Source organism: Anguilla anguilla, chromosome 16 (assembly GCF_013347855.1).
Source record: "Anguilla anguilla isolate fAngAng1 chromosome 16, fAngAng1.pri, whole genome shotgun sequence".
NCBI lineage: Eukaryota > Metazoa > Chordata > Actinopteri > Anguilliformes > Anguillidae > Anguilla > Anguilla anguilla.
In genome coordinates, this window is record NC_049216.1 from 5,910,247 (window position 1) to 5,924,289 (window position 14,043).

Consider the following 14,043-nt stretch of genomic DNA (forward strand, 5'->3'; position numbering starts at 1 on the left):
ACTGGGTGATTATTGGGGAGGGGGGTTATCTGGCCTGTACTGTAACACTGGGTGATTATTGGGGAGGGGGGTTATCTGGCCTGTACTGTAACACTGGGTGATTATTGGGGAGGGGGGTTATCTGGCCTGTACTGTAACACTGGGTGATTATTGGGGAGGGGGGTTATCTGGCCTGTACTGTAACACTGGGTGATTATTGGGGAGGGGGGTTATCTGGCCTGTACTGTAACACTGGGTGATTATTGGGGAGGGGGGGTTACCTGGCCTGTACTGTAACACTGGGTGATTATTGGGGAGGGGGGGTTATCTGGCCTGTACTGTAACACTGGGTGATTATTGGGGAGGGGGGTTATCTGGCCTGTACTGTAACACTGGGTGATTACTGGGGAGGGGGGTTATCTGGCCTGTACTGTAATACTGGGTGATTATTGGGGAGGGGGGGTTACCTGGCCTGTACTGTAACACTGGGTGATTATTGGGGAGGGGGGTTACCTGGCCTATACTGTAACACTGGGTGATTATTGGGGAGGGGGGGTTATCTGGCCTGTACTGTAACACTGGGTGATTATTGGGGAGGGGGGTTATCTGGCCTGTACTGTAACACTGGGTGATTATTGGGGAGGGGGGTTATCTGGCCTGTACTGTAACACTGGGTGATTATTGGGGAGGGGGGTTATCTGGCCTGTACTGTAACACTGGGTGATTATTGGGGAGGGGGGGTTATCTGGCCTGTACTGTAACACTGGGTGATTATTGGGGAGGGGGGGTTATCTGGCCTGTACTGTAACACTGGGTGATTATTGGGGAGGGGGGTTATCTGGCCTGTACTGTAACACTGGGTGATTACTGGGGAGGGGGGTTATCTGGCCTGTACTGTAATACTGGGTGATTATTGGGGAGGGGGGGTTATCTGGCCTGTACTGTAACACTGGGTGATTATTGGGGAGGGGGGTTATCTGGCCTGTACTGTAACACTGGGTGATTATTGGGGAGGGGTGGGGGGTTACCTGGCCTGTACTGTAACACTGGGTGATTATTGGGGAGGGGGGTTATCTGGCCTGTACTGTAACACTGGTGATTATTGGGGAGGGGGGGTTATCTGGCCTGTACTGTAACACTGGGTGATTATTGGGGAGGGGGGTTATCTGGCCTGTACTGTAACACTGGGTGATTATTGGGGAGGGGGGTTATCTGGCCTGTACTGTAACACTGGGTGATTATTGGTGAGGGGGAGTTATCTGGCCTGTACTGTAACACTGGGTGATTATTGGGGAGGGGGGTTATCTGGCCTGTACTGTAACACTGGGTGATTATTGGGGAGGGGGGTTATCTGGCCTGTACTGTAACACTGGGTGATTATTGGGGAGGGGGGGTTATCTGGCCTGTACTGTAACACTGGGTGATTATTGGGGAGGGGGGTTATCTGGCCTGTACTGTAACACTGGGTGATTATTGGGGAGGGGGGTTATCTGGCCTGTACTGTAACACTGGGTGATTATTGGGGAGGGGGGGTTATCTGGCCTGTACTGTAACACTGGGTGATTATTGGGGAGGGGGGTTACCTGGCCTGTACTGTAACACTGGGTAATTATTGGGGAGGGGGGTTACCTGGCCTGTACTGTAACACTGGGTGATTATTGGGGAGGGGGGTTATCTGGCCTGTACTGTAACACTGGGTGATTATTGGGGAGGGGGGGTTATCTGGCCTGTACTGTAACACTGGGTGATTATTGGGGAGGGGGTTACCTGGCCTGTACTGTAACACTGGGTAATTATTGGGGAGGGGGGTTACCTGGCCTGTACTGTAACACTGGGTGATTATTGGGGAGGGGGGTTATCTGGCCTGTACTGTAACACTGGGTGATTATTGGGGAGGGGGGGTTATCTGGCCTGTACTGTAACACTGGGTGATTATTGGGGAGGGGGGTTACCTGGCCTGTACTGTAACACTGGGTGATTATTGGGGAGGAGGGTTATCTGGCCTGTACTGTAACACTGGGTGATTATTGGGGAGGGGGGGTTACCTGGCCTGAACTGCTGATAATAGCATGTGTGGTGAACAGGAATTCCTGAAAAACCAAGTGCCATGTTCCCATGGAAGTAATCGTCCAGAAAATACTTTACACTCGATTTGACTTCACTTACTTAAATTTCAACTAGAGGAAGAGATGTGGTGGACTGTATAATTTCACGGCATGACTGTTAGAAAACTTGAGAGAACTTGCGAGAACTTCTCTGGACTTCAGAGTAATCGTGCCGACAAATTTAGCTGCATATTTAGGGACAGAAGGCAAGCCTAGTGGATATCTGCCTCATGTCTAATACTGTAAAAAAAATAAAATAAAGGAACGAATAAGCTGAGGCTCAACTGGAATAAGGAACTGAATCTGTTATGGAATAAAATGAGAACAGCAGAGATTTTTTTAAAAATATAAGGAGAAAGGGGTCCTAAAACAAAAGTGCAAAGAAATACATTTAAGTTATGCAAGCAAAAGTTAGATAAAAGTCTAAAGGTTCAACAAAGGAATATTTGAGCGCTACAACTGAAGAAGATAAACAGTAGTAGCCCGCAGCAATTTTGGTCTCAAATGAACAAACTTAGACAAAGTTCTAATGTAGGTAGTAGAAGATAATGGCGGTGTAAACAAGGAGTTAAATAAAAGGCAAAAAAAAGTAGGATGGTGCTATTGCAATAGATGCTGGGGGCTTAAATCTGTTTGATTATGTCTTACTTTTTTTTTTTTTAAATCAATGTGGACAAAAAGAAAATTAGAGGAGGCGATGAAGAGAGATGATTACTCACCAAATCAGTCTCTGAACAGAGATTTTATGGAAGTCAGAACTTCTGTTAATGAGGTCAGGCAAAAGAAAGTAATTGGAATAATGATTGACCAAATCATTTCTTAATAAGCGCATGGACTACGGCCGAAGACTGTTCCTGTGTCCCCGTGTGACACGTTCTGTGGTCATAATCTACAAAGTACAAGCGAAGCGGCGTTGGTGTATGTAGCCAATTAGCATATTTAGCCAGAGTAATTTGTGAAAACAAAAACCTTGCCCTATATCTCTGGCGTTTAGGTATTCACTACTTTGCACTAGGCTGGCCAGCTGAGGATGGGCTCCCCCTCTATAGCCGAGTTCCTCTGGAGATTCATTCCCATTGGGGAGTTTTTTCTCGCCATCGTTTGAGGTTTTCCCTACTGGGAGTTTTTTTTTTACCGCATGTACTTGCTATTTGAGGGTTCAGGCCTGGTGATTGCTCTGTTTGCTCTTTTGGCTCAGTTGCCTTGCTACTCTGTAAAGCATCTTAGCGACTGTTTTCTGTAAAAAGCGCAATACAAATAAAATTACAATCAGTGTAATGTTATTCAAAACAAAGCCATTCTGCAGCTCCCAGGGCACATGTAAGTTTGCTCCTAATTTGGCCATTAGAGGGGCTGGGAATCTTGTGGAATAAGACACGAGATTCCCCGTCAATGTCTGAGGAAATCACAGCAAAGCATGCCCGACATTAAAGACCCTGCTCCTCGTCAAAGTGGCACTTCCTGGAAAGCGGAAAGTTTGTCGCGTCTACGCGTCCTTCCCCCATTTCCTTACCAGCACGCACTGTTCTCCATCCGTGAATGTACCACAGTTTGCAATTTGGCTTTGAAAACATTCATCGCATGTAACATGTATGGTCTGCTATATAAATGATCTGGATTGACTTCATTACATCTGCCTAGATTGATGCACTAATATATACATATAAATTCATTTCAAAAACAATATTTGGTCTCATTCATTCAATGAATGAATGAATGAATGAATGGATGGATGAATGACTGTGATGGATTGGCGACCTCTCCAGGGTGCATTTCCGCCTCTTGCCCAATGCATGCTGGGATAGGCTCCAGCCCCCCTCTGCGACCCTGACCAGGAATAAGCGTGTTGGAAAATGGATGAATGAATGACATTGTGGAACAAATCTTTTCATGTCTAAAGATAAACTGACAAAGGAAATATTCATTTGGGTTGTGTTACATGTGTTCCCTTTGGGCTAAAGAGGTGCCAGACGTTTTTAGCGAGGCTGTCGTCATAGTGCATTTTCAGGAACAGATTAGCACGCGACATTAAGAGAATTAAAAGTGGCACGTTTCAAAAAAAAAAACAAAGCCCTGTCGGAACTAAGAGATTTAAATAAAACCTAAACTTAGCACATTCAGTGTGACCAAGCATGAATATTCACCGAAACGCTGTGCTATTTTAACCCGTCGTTTAACTAAGGGTAGAAGATCAGTGTGTGCGCAGTCTAGACTCCAGCGTACTACACCTTGCTACCGAGACTTGCCAGTTCAGTAATATACCAGAGGAAGAAAGAGGGTGCACACTATGTGACAAAAACATAAGAAAAAAAAAAAGCATGAAAATGTACATGTAGGGCGGTTTACTGAAGTGTGCCTCTTATCAGACCCCCCAAAGGAAAGCAGACTGTTTACTGTGCTGACAGGGAGACAGTAGGGTGTGATAAAGACACAGTGCTCAGTTGCAAAGCATCCTACTGGATCCGCATTATGTAGAACTTGGGTTCCCGTTAATGCAGTGTAAAAATGTTTTGTATTGTTGGACAGTTGATGTCACGGGAAACAAGTCGGTGTCTTCGGTTGTGGGGTGCTGACTAAATCCAATCCAATCCAATCCAATTTTATTTGTTAAGCACTTTAAAACAGCCATGGCTGACCAAAGTGCTGTACAGAAGAATAAATAAATACATTGCTAAATAAACACATCATAGCTATAGTCATATAGGTAACAGTCATACAATCGGAGAAATAAATAGGAAGAAATAAAATAAAATAAATAGGATAAAATAAGGAATAAAATAAAGGATAAAATAAAATAAAATAAAATAATAAACTAAAGACTAAAGATCTTAATACCTACGAGTCAGCGCCCAGCCAGACACGAAGGTTAACCCAGTTTGACATGCTTATAGAGACAGCGCGAGCAGGATCATTAATGTACCGTTTTGTTATGTTTGTGTCTTTATTTGATGACTTGGTATTTTGCTTTGATCTCTGAATATATAAAGAGTGGTGGTGAAATGGTTCGGGGAGGCCCGTCAACACGGTCTCCTACGCATCATAATTATGCATATAGCCATCTCACTACACACACACTTTTGCATTATTGTACATTGTCATTAATAACATACAGTAGAATAAATCGCATTTTAGGTCCCAACATACATGTAGAACTCAGGACATCTGCACCCCCTGGTCACTCGCCTACACACCAGTGTTGTGGCAGGATACACAAGCCAGAGGCACGTCCGTGTCTACCAAGATAGACAGCGGTCCGTATAGAGCCACACTACTGGCGGAAAGTAAACGGATCTTCCCTGTCTATGCATAGCTGTTAGCACAGAGGAAAGGTTAAAACTTTATTTCGGAGTTCAGATAACCAAGGTAACATAAAATGAACCCCGTTCCAGTAGCACCGGGTAAGACTACACGCGTTCCTTCGCCACTCAGATACTTTCTACTGTTTGGTGTATCTGAGGGGCTTCTCAGAATGTTTCTACAGATTTGTGCGGTTATTTATTAATTCTGGCTATGATTAGTGCAGCCTCATGAAATATGGATGGGCACAAGCGCCTATTTGCCCCCCCGCCCACCCCCACCCCCACCCCCGGCGCAGGTACCAAACAGGCTAGTGTAAAACAGTCAGCAGCACACGACCTGGAGAGGCACAACTAACCATCCCCCGAAAGTATTGAACGCCTCAACTTGGTTCGCCTGTTACGAGGCCGATTTCGGATTCTTTGCGGTCGTGTGAATATTTGACGAGCGCCCTCGAACCCCGAGACGCTCGGGGGTAAACCCAGAGCAGAGCAGCGCGAACGCTAAATTAATCCCACGTACCGAATCGCTGCAGAGGGCACAAAAAAAAGCAAAAAAAAAAAGCGTGCAGATCACCGCACGCTGACGAACCGTCGCGCTTCGTGCCTCAGGACGGCTTCCCGCGGGGGGGAGACGGCACAGAGAGTCCTCGCCGGCTTTCGCGGGCGTTTTAATGTCGACGGGAAAATCGGTCGGACGGCGCGCTATCGGCGAAATTACAGCGCGGCCGCCGCGCCGCTTTGATCCGCTCGCTAAATACGGCGGCGGAGCACCGTAGATAGCTAAACGAAAAGCAGAAGCCGCCGCACCCCCCACCCCCACCTCCCCCCCCCCCCTTATTCAGGCTTTTGCTTTAGTCACTGCTTTAGTCCCTTTGAGAGCTCAGACACGACAGCCGCAGACTCCAAATGTTAATTCCGCACCTAGAATAAAATCAGATCTGGACCTACCTACCGTTACAGCTCTCCTGTGTATGAAATACTGATGCAAAGACACACAGCAGGGCCAAGAAACAAGCGTCCAATTACTTTTGCTCCCCTAAAATGAAGGGACTATGTAAAAAAAAAGAAAAAAGAAAAAAAGAGCTGTAATTCCTACACCGATGACCCGATATTGATGCAAATACCCTGGAATTAAAGATGGCAGTCCGCACTTTTGCATTTAACTGTATATCCTCTGAAGACCCAGCTATATAGTATATCACTTTGTAAGAGGACAGGAGTCTCTGTTCTTAATCTGAAGAACCATGTATTAAACTTGGACTACAAGAGACATTCCATTAAAATTTTTTTAATGGAATGTGTGTGTGTGTGTGTGACTGTGTGCATAGATGTGTGAGTGTGTGTGTGTGCATGCATGCATGCGTGTGAGTGCGTGTGTGTGTGAGTACGAGAGTGTGTGTGTGCGTGCGTACGTGTGTGTCCGCATAGATGTGTGAGTGCGTGTGTGTGTCCATGCATGCATGCGAGTGCATGCGTGTGTGTGTGTGTGTGTGTGCATGCATGTGTGAGTGCATGTGTGTGAGTACGAGTGTGTGTGTGTGTGCGTGCGTGTGTATGTGCACGCGCGTGTGTGTGTGTGCGTGCATGTGTGAGTGCGTCTGTGTGAGTACGAGAATGTGTGTGGCTGTGTGTGTGTGCATGCATGTGTGAATGTGTGCGCACGTGAGTGCATGTGTGTGTGTGCATGCATGTGTGTGAGTACGAGAGTGTGTGTGTGTGTGCGTGTATGTGTGTGTGTGTGTGTGCGTGTGTGTGTGAGTGTGTGCGCACGTGAGTGCACGTGAGTTGCTCTGTTGAATGTGCTGCACTGCTCAGAGTCTGGCGAGCGTAGCGCGTGTGAATCCTACCTGTGCAGGAGTACTCATCCACTCTGGTGAATCCTGGCAGGCAGTCACAGCGATGGGCCCCAGGGAGGTTCACACACACGGTGTTGTCATGGCAGTAGTGCATCTGGGTCGCGCACTCGTCAATGTCTGAGGAAATGACAGCAAAGCACGCCCCACATTAAAGACCCGCTCCTCGTCAAAGTGGCACTTCCTGGAAAGCGGAAAGTTTGCCGCGTCTACGCGTACTGCCCCCCGTTTCCCGTCTGTGAACGTATTTATTGGCAAGCCAACGTGCGAGCCAGGCCCAATCGCCCAATCAGTGCCCGACCTCACTAATGCTCTTCTGGCTGAAGGGAAGCAAATCCCCGCAGTGATGCTCCAACATCTAGCATAAAGCCTTCCCAGAAGAGAGGAGTTTTTGGCTGGACTGCAACAGAGGGGCCAGCCCTACAAACGCGAATGTCTGTGATTGAGTGATGAAGTTACACCATTGGTCGGCCGAGTTATGAAGTTACACCATTGGTCGGCCGGATGAAGTGTGTTAGGTCCAGCCATATACTAGGCTTTGACCTGGTCTTGTTGCAGCAGAGGGTGGACCAACTCCATATTATTGCCTATAATTTTGGATGAGATGTTGGATGTCAGGTGTCCACATACATTTGGCCATGTAGTGTATTATATACAGTTAACATGAACAAGAATATAATTGACATAAATTATATAACCAAGGCAGTAGTTGCCATCATTGAACACTTTAAAATATCATAGAATAATTGCAGTGCATGAGGTTTTAATCTCAAATTTTCCACAAACGACATGTATCCAGCAAAATGGCTTTATATAATTGAAAAGACACAAAAAATGAGGACTATTTTATCATGATCAAAAGTGACAGCCATTTCATGACAGCTTCTAAGCGAAAATATACCGCAAAAAGAGAGCTAATTTCGACTTCCGGCGAGACTTTTGATGAATCAAGAGCGTGGCGGCAGGCGACATTAACTTAGGCACAACAGAACTTAACAAAAACTTGTACTTCAATATCTACATTCCTTCTGAGGCTTTATCATTAAAATGAATAATTAAAATGCACACCCAGTTCTGTAGAGGGGAATCCAACTTGAAAAGGCAAACTATAGCTCCACTGCTAATAGCAGCATATTTCTATAGAGCTTGGCACAGAGTGTAGACCTTAGCTCAGTCTTACTCTATCAACCTGGGCCAGACCCAGACCAGGGTCTGCAGTTATCTGGAACCAGCTTTGTCTTTTTAGCTCATGAGCGTCGTGCATTAAATGCGCAGAGTAAGTTCAGTCACTCCTGGTCAATCGGAAACTCTTGCTGCAGCCAACAATTGGTTGACCTCAGCGACCACATGTTCTCATACTCAACCAATCCCATATGCACATCACTGCGTGTTGTCATACTCAACCAATCCCATATGCACATCACTACGTGTTCTCATACTCAACCAATCCCATACGCACATCACTGCGTGTTCTCATACTCAACCAATCACATGCTTACATCACTAACGGAGCGCCTTTTTTAAACCGACAGTCAGACCTCTACAGCGCAGCTCATTGCCTGTGCAGCTCATTGCCCGTGTTGCTCACTGCCTGTGCTGCTCATTGCCTGTGCTGCTCATTGCCAGTGCTGCATGTTGCATGCTGCAGCTCATTGCCTTTGCTGCTCATTGCTTGTGCTGCTCATTGCCTGTGCTGCTCATTGCCTGTGCTGCTCATTGCCTGTGCTGCACGTTGCATGCTGCAGCTCATTGCCTTTGCTGCTCATTGCTTGTGCTGCTCATTGCCAGTGGAGCTCATTGCCTGTGCTGCACGTTGCATGCTACAATTGCTGTAGCTCACAGAATTATGGTCACCCTCCACCACCCCAGCTTCCACCTGTTTAGATCTGTTTGCAAGTCCTGGTGGCTTTTGGTATTTCTCCCATTTAGTAGGGGATATGTATCGTGATCCCCGTTTGATCACGATACATATAGACGTACCTAAAGCAGATCTATTCAAACCAAAATAACTACATTGCATATTCATTAATACATTTAACCTAAATACACAAGTTGTCCAGACTGAAGTGAGGTTAAGACATGTACATGGGAAACCTGGTTCTAGATCAGTTCTTCTACAATGGACGCTGTTTGAATACATGCCCTGATCTAGGATCAGTTTAGCTTTTTAGCTCGTGTTGGATAAGGTTACGATATGGCCGGAAGAAAACTGACCCCGGATAAGCACAGTCTCTGATGCTTTATGAATACGGGTCCTGAGCTCACTGACTCTGACTCACTGTGGAATTCTCCACAGGCCATGTGACACAGGAGAGAAACCTCCTCAGAATGTGTGACACAGGAGAGAATCCTGCACAGCCATGTGACATAGGAGAGAATCCTGAACAGGCTGTGTGACCATGTGACATAGGAGAGAATCCTGCACAGCCATGTGACATAGGAGAGAATCCTGAACAGGCTGTGTGACCATGTGACACAGGAGAAAATCCTCCACAGACTGTGTGACCATGTGACACAGGAGAGAATTCTCCACAGACCATCTGGCCTCTGTTCATCACTAACGGTCCCCAGAGCCCTGCTTTCTGCCCTGCCACAGGTGCTGTTTTTCAGAAATGAAATCCAGAGCAAGCAGTGGAAGACGAGAGAGAGAGAAAAAAAAACACCTATGATGAAAAAAATACATTTAATAAAATCACCAGTGAGGGAGAACATATAACCTATTCCAGATATGACGGGCATTTCTAGACGGTTAATGATAATAAATAAATGTAATGTAATAACAGCATTCCTCAACCCAAGATTCTGTGCTAACGTGCGCTGAATTCTATCCTTAATGCATGTTTAATTTAATCTATTCCAGGGCAACACTGACTGAGTCAACTGACCACTGATGAAATCAGGTCAAGCAACATACGGCTTATACTGAAGGGGAGTATTGAGAATATCTCACTTGGTTTCCATTTCAAAACGGCTGAATTCTTTCATTTGCCTTTTTAACAGGCTCAAACGTCTGCTTAATAACACGAAAGGCCTCTGTCCTTTTTAAAACAGAAACGATAAAACAGCAAGAAACAAAATAAAAAATATTGTTTACCATCCTCTGCTTTTTTTAGTTCCAGTGGAGGTTCTGTTGAAAAAAAAACAGTAAACTACAGTCGTTAATGAATAACTAAGTCAATTACGATTCGTTTCAAGGTTTTAAAAATAACTATAGGCACAGAAGCTTCTGTACCCACAAGGCAATGGGGCACAGGTACTTTTTAATTGCACTTGTACTCGTATCTTTCATCTTTATATGAATTAATACATGCAATATAAACTTTGGATGAGGCCAAGAAAATAAGGCTAAGCGCTAACTCTATACTTTTGGAAAAAAAAAAAACCTAAACAGATCTTCGGAAGTTTTAATATTGTTGTTTTTTTTCCTTAATATATCGCACGACACATCTGAAAGTGAAATATATGTCCAAGGGGGGGGGGGGGGGGGGGGGGGGCAATGGAGGGAAGGAGGCTAAAATGCAATTCTAGCTTCCCGCCCTCTCCCGTTTCCGAAACTAATCCTCCGCTTTGGCTGATCCTCGCACCTCTTCCTCGGCAGTCAGCACCGCCGGGTCGGGCGAGGATCCGCTACAGAACCGGAGACTTGTCATTTCATAGCAGGATAATTAATTCCACCGGTCCGTCCGCACCTGGAACTCCGTTTATTGCTTTTCCAGCAGATGTAGGTCACGACTGAGTGAGGGGGAGAAAAAAAAAAAACACGGCGGAAATAAGAGCGCGGTCTCCCCCGAGGATTGTGGGTAAGCTCTCGACGGAGACGCTTTAATGGAAATGCGCTGACTGGGCCGACGCGCTCCCCCCCCGGTAAACACGAGGGCGGAGCAGAGAGGCGGAGCTTATACTTCGGCGAATTATCTTTGCAGCTTTCCTCGGGTCTCGCGCCGGGCCAGGTGTTATGTTGTTTTACCGCGGGGGGGGGGGGGGGGGGGGGGCTGGGGGCTCGGCCGATTTTGGCGGCTCAAGCCGAGAGCGTCTGAAGAAGCTAGGAATGCTGGTGAATTTCTCGCGGGGAAGGGGGGGGGGAAGGGGGGTCAACCGAATCTCGCTCCCGGACTGACGTAGTGTGGCGTAGCCGAGCCCGTAAATTTCGGTTCTGGACGGCTGGACACGTACGCAAACGGAGCTTCCCCCCGAAGCTACTGACAGCCCACCATTCTGCTGTCCGGTTCATCGGCCTCCACACAGCAGCTGAAGGCACAGGCTAATTGCAGAGGCTGGCACTAATGCGCTCCTGAGTTGGCCCTGTGAGCAGAGTATCTTGGGAGAGAACTGGACGCGAGCACAACCCGCGCTAGGTACTGCTGACAAGCAGGGACTTGTAATTAATTTTCTATTTCCAGATGGAGTCCGTTTCCACAAATGGAAGGGTTCATTTGATATGCATTTGGACGGGATTATTTTGTTTATTTGATAGGCTACTTTTTTTTTTTTTCATTCTACAACAAGAAAGTTCGCCATTAACATTCATGATGCAAAGCGTTATTTGTAAATTACTCATTTCCCTCGCTGATCTTCACATGTTTATTTACAGTGTAAACACCTGTGAATAATATCCAGTTTGGGGCTAATCTCGATATTTTCCTCACAAATTTTTAAATTTATCAGCCTGCCCCACAACTGAATGTTCATTTCTCTCGTCAATATTCAGGAAAATAACGACAGATGAAAAAGGTCCCGATAAGTGCTTTTCTGAAAAGAAGATCAGGTAATATAAAGCAACAAAGCAACAGGGGTAAAGGATTCAGTTTGTGCATTCTAAATGTACTCATCTAATTCACTCTGAAATTTTCAAAGAACAAACTTATCCTTCTGCAATTATTGGCTATTTCTCTCTCTCTCTCTCTCTGCCTTGCTTTTTCTCCATCTCTCTCTCGTTCCATTTCTCTCCGTGTCTCACTCGCTCTCTCTCTCCCTTCTACAAACACACCGCACACTTGTACAAAAAGGGGAAAAAAAGGTCACAAATGGAAAATATGTCAGTCTAATCATAATGTGATGTAGGAAGATAATAGTAGTCCTACTATGTCTACATACACTATGAGCTGAGAGTGGACTCTGAATCTGCGCCTGTATTTCTTCATATAGAGCCTCTTTGGACTTCCATTAACTCCCATAGCTTCACACTCCCCTGTAAGAGAAATACTCTTCACCTCCGTCTCCCACACACACACACACACACACACACACACAGAGTCCCTGGAAAAGTGCCTGGATGGAGAACGGTAATTATTGAGTAACGAACACATCAGGAGAAGTTAAGCTCCAAAAGCGACACAGCAGCGCGCATACCTGCCAGAACAGAGGAGAAGATTTCTTTCACCCGTTGGTCACCACCACAGAAGGTCAGGGGAATGTTAGAAGACATCGACGAAGAACGGTAATTAGGCAGTGAATATATCAGAAGTTAAAACACAAAAGCCACAAAAGCAGTGAGTATTCCAGCCACACAAAGGAGAGGCTAGACTTTTTTTTTTTTTTTCAAGCATTGGTCACCGCCACAGAACACAGAACCTCAGAAGAATTATTTTGCTTCTGACTTCAAGCGTGCATGTTTTTTTAAAGCAATATTTATTTTCCACATGGTGTACTGTAATTACATTTTACAGTTTGTGGCTCTTTTTCAAACCTTTTTGATGTTTTTCACCTTTTGATGTGGGTATCTGCATGTGCTTTCAAACTAAAGCAAAAAAATATAATACTGGTGGGGTTTTGTTGAACTGAGCCTATGCTGTATGTCACGAAAGCAATACAAATACAAACCAAAAGTGACCCAAATTCAGACATCTCCTAACTGCTAATTCCTCAATTCCTATTTGCTACTTTGATAGTAGTGTAATGGTTAAGGAACTGGGCTTGTAACCCTAAGGCCGCAGGTTTTATTCCCACTGCCAAGGTATTTAACCAGAAGTCAGTATAACCAGAAAAAAAAATGTACCGGTTCCAAATCAGTGTAAATTACTCTGGAGAGGAGCGTCTGCTAAATGCCTGTAATGTAACGATATCTTGCAGACATATTCAGCGCAAATTGAAATACTGAAAAAAAAACTAATAACAGCTCTCAATTTTAATCAATTTCCAGTTTTTTAAATTTTTTTATTTTTAAAAAAAGGGAGTTTAAGACCGTGTAGCGGCTGACGCAGCTCTCATATGAATCCCTCCGCGTGGCCGGGGGTTCCATTTCCCTCCAAGGGACTTGACCCCATCTCCATCTGTAATGCTATTTCCCCCTGTCTGAATGAGAGGACCGTTGGCTTTGCTTTAAAAACAAAACGAAAACACTTCATGCCATAACCCAGTGACGATTTTGAATATAAATGGAACTTGAAATGTTCATAATACGAATTTTTTTTTAAGTCACACGTGATATAATCGACAGACATAATTTCAGCAGCACACATTCCAATATTGAAAATTTACGTGAAGTCTTCAAGAAAAAAAAGGTAAAATGTGTATAATCCCCTGTCTCGTATTCCCCTGTGCACTCCAAGCACAGCAGTGAACAATCACAGTTTAAAGCAGGGCTCCTGAATCCCGGGCTGGTGTGGTTCCGGGTTTTTGTTCCAACCGAGCAGTAGCACACCTGATTCTACTGACCAACCACTAGAGTCTTTGCTTCCTAGATTAGTAGAATCAGGTGCATAACTGCTCGGTTGGAACAAAAGCCCGGACCCACACGGGACTTTTCTGGACAGGACCGAGGACCCCTGCTTTAGAGCAATTGGAGAACAACAGCCAAGCTTCATTCCG

At 45.4% G+C, this 14,043-nt stretch overlaps 1 protein-coding gene across 1 annotated transcript in view; it reads right to left on the bottom strand.

The window, feature by feature from the left end:
- The window catches only part of LOC118215670 (protein kinase C-binding protein NELL1-like), a 297,337-nt gene that overhangs the window by 88,109 nt on the left and 195,185 nt on the right, over positions 1-14,043 (bottom strand). The window contains exon 13 of the mRNA XM_035396613.1: positions 7,231-7,356. Within this exon, the coding sequence (XP_035252504.1) occupies positions 7,231-7,356 (126 nt within the window). The remainder of the gene's footprint in view (positions 1-7,230; positions 7,357-14,043) is intronic.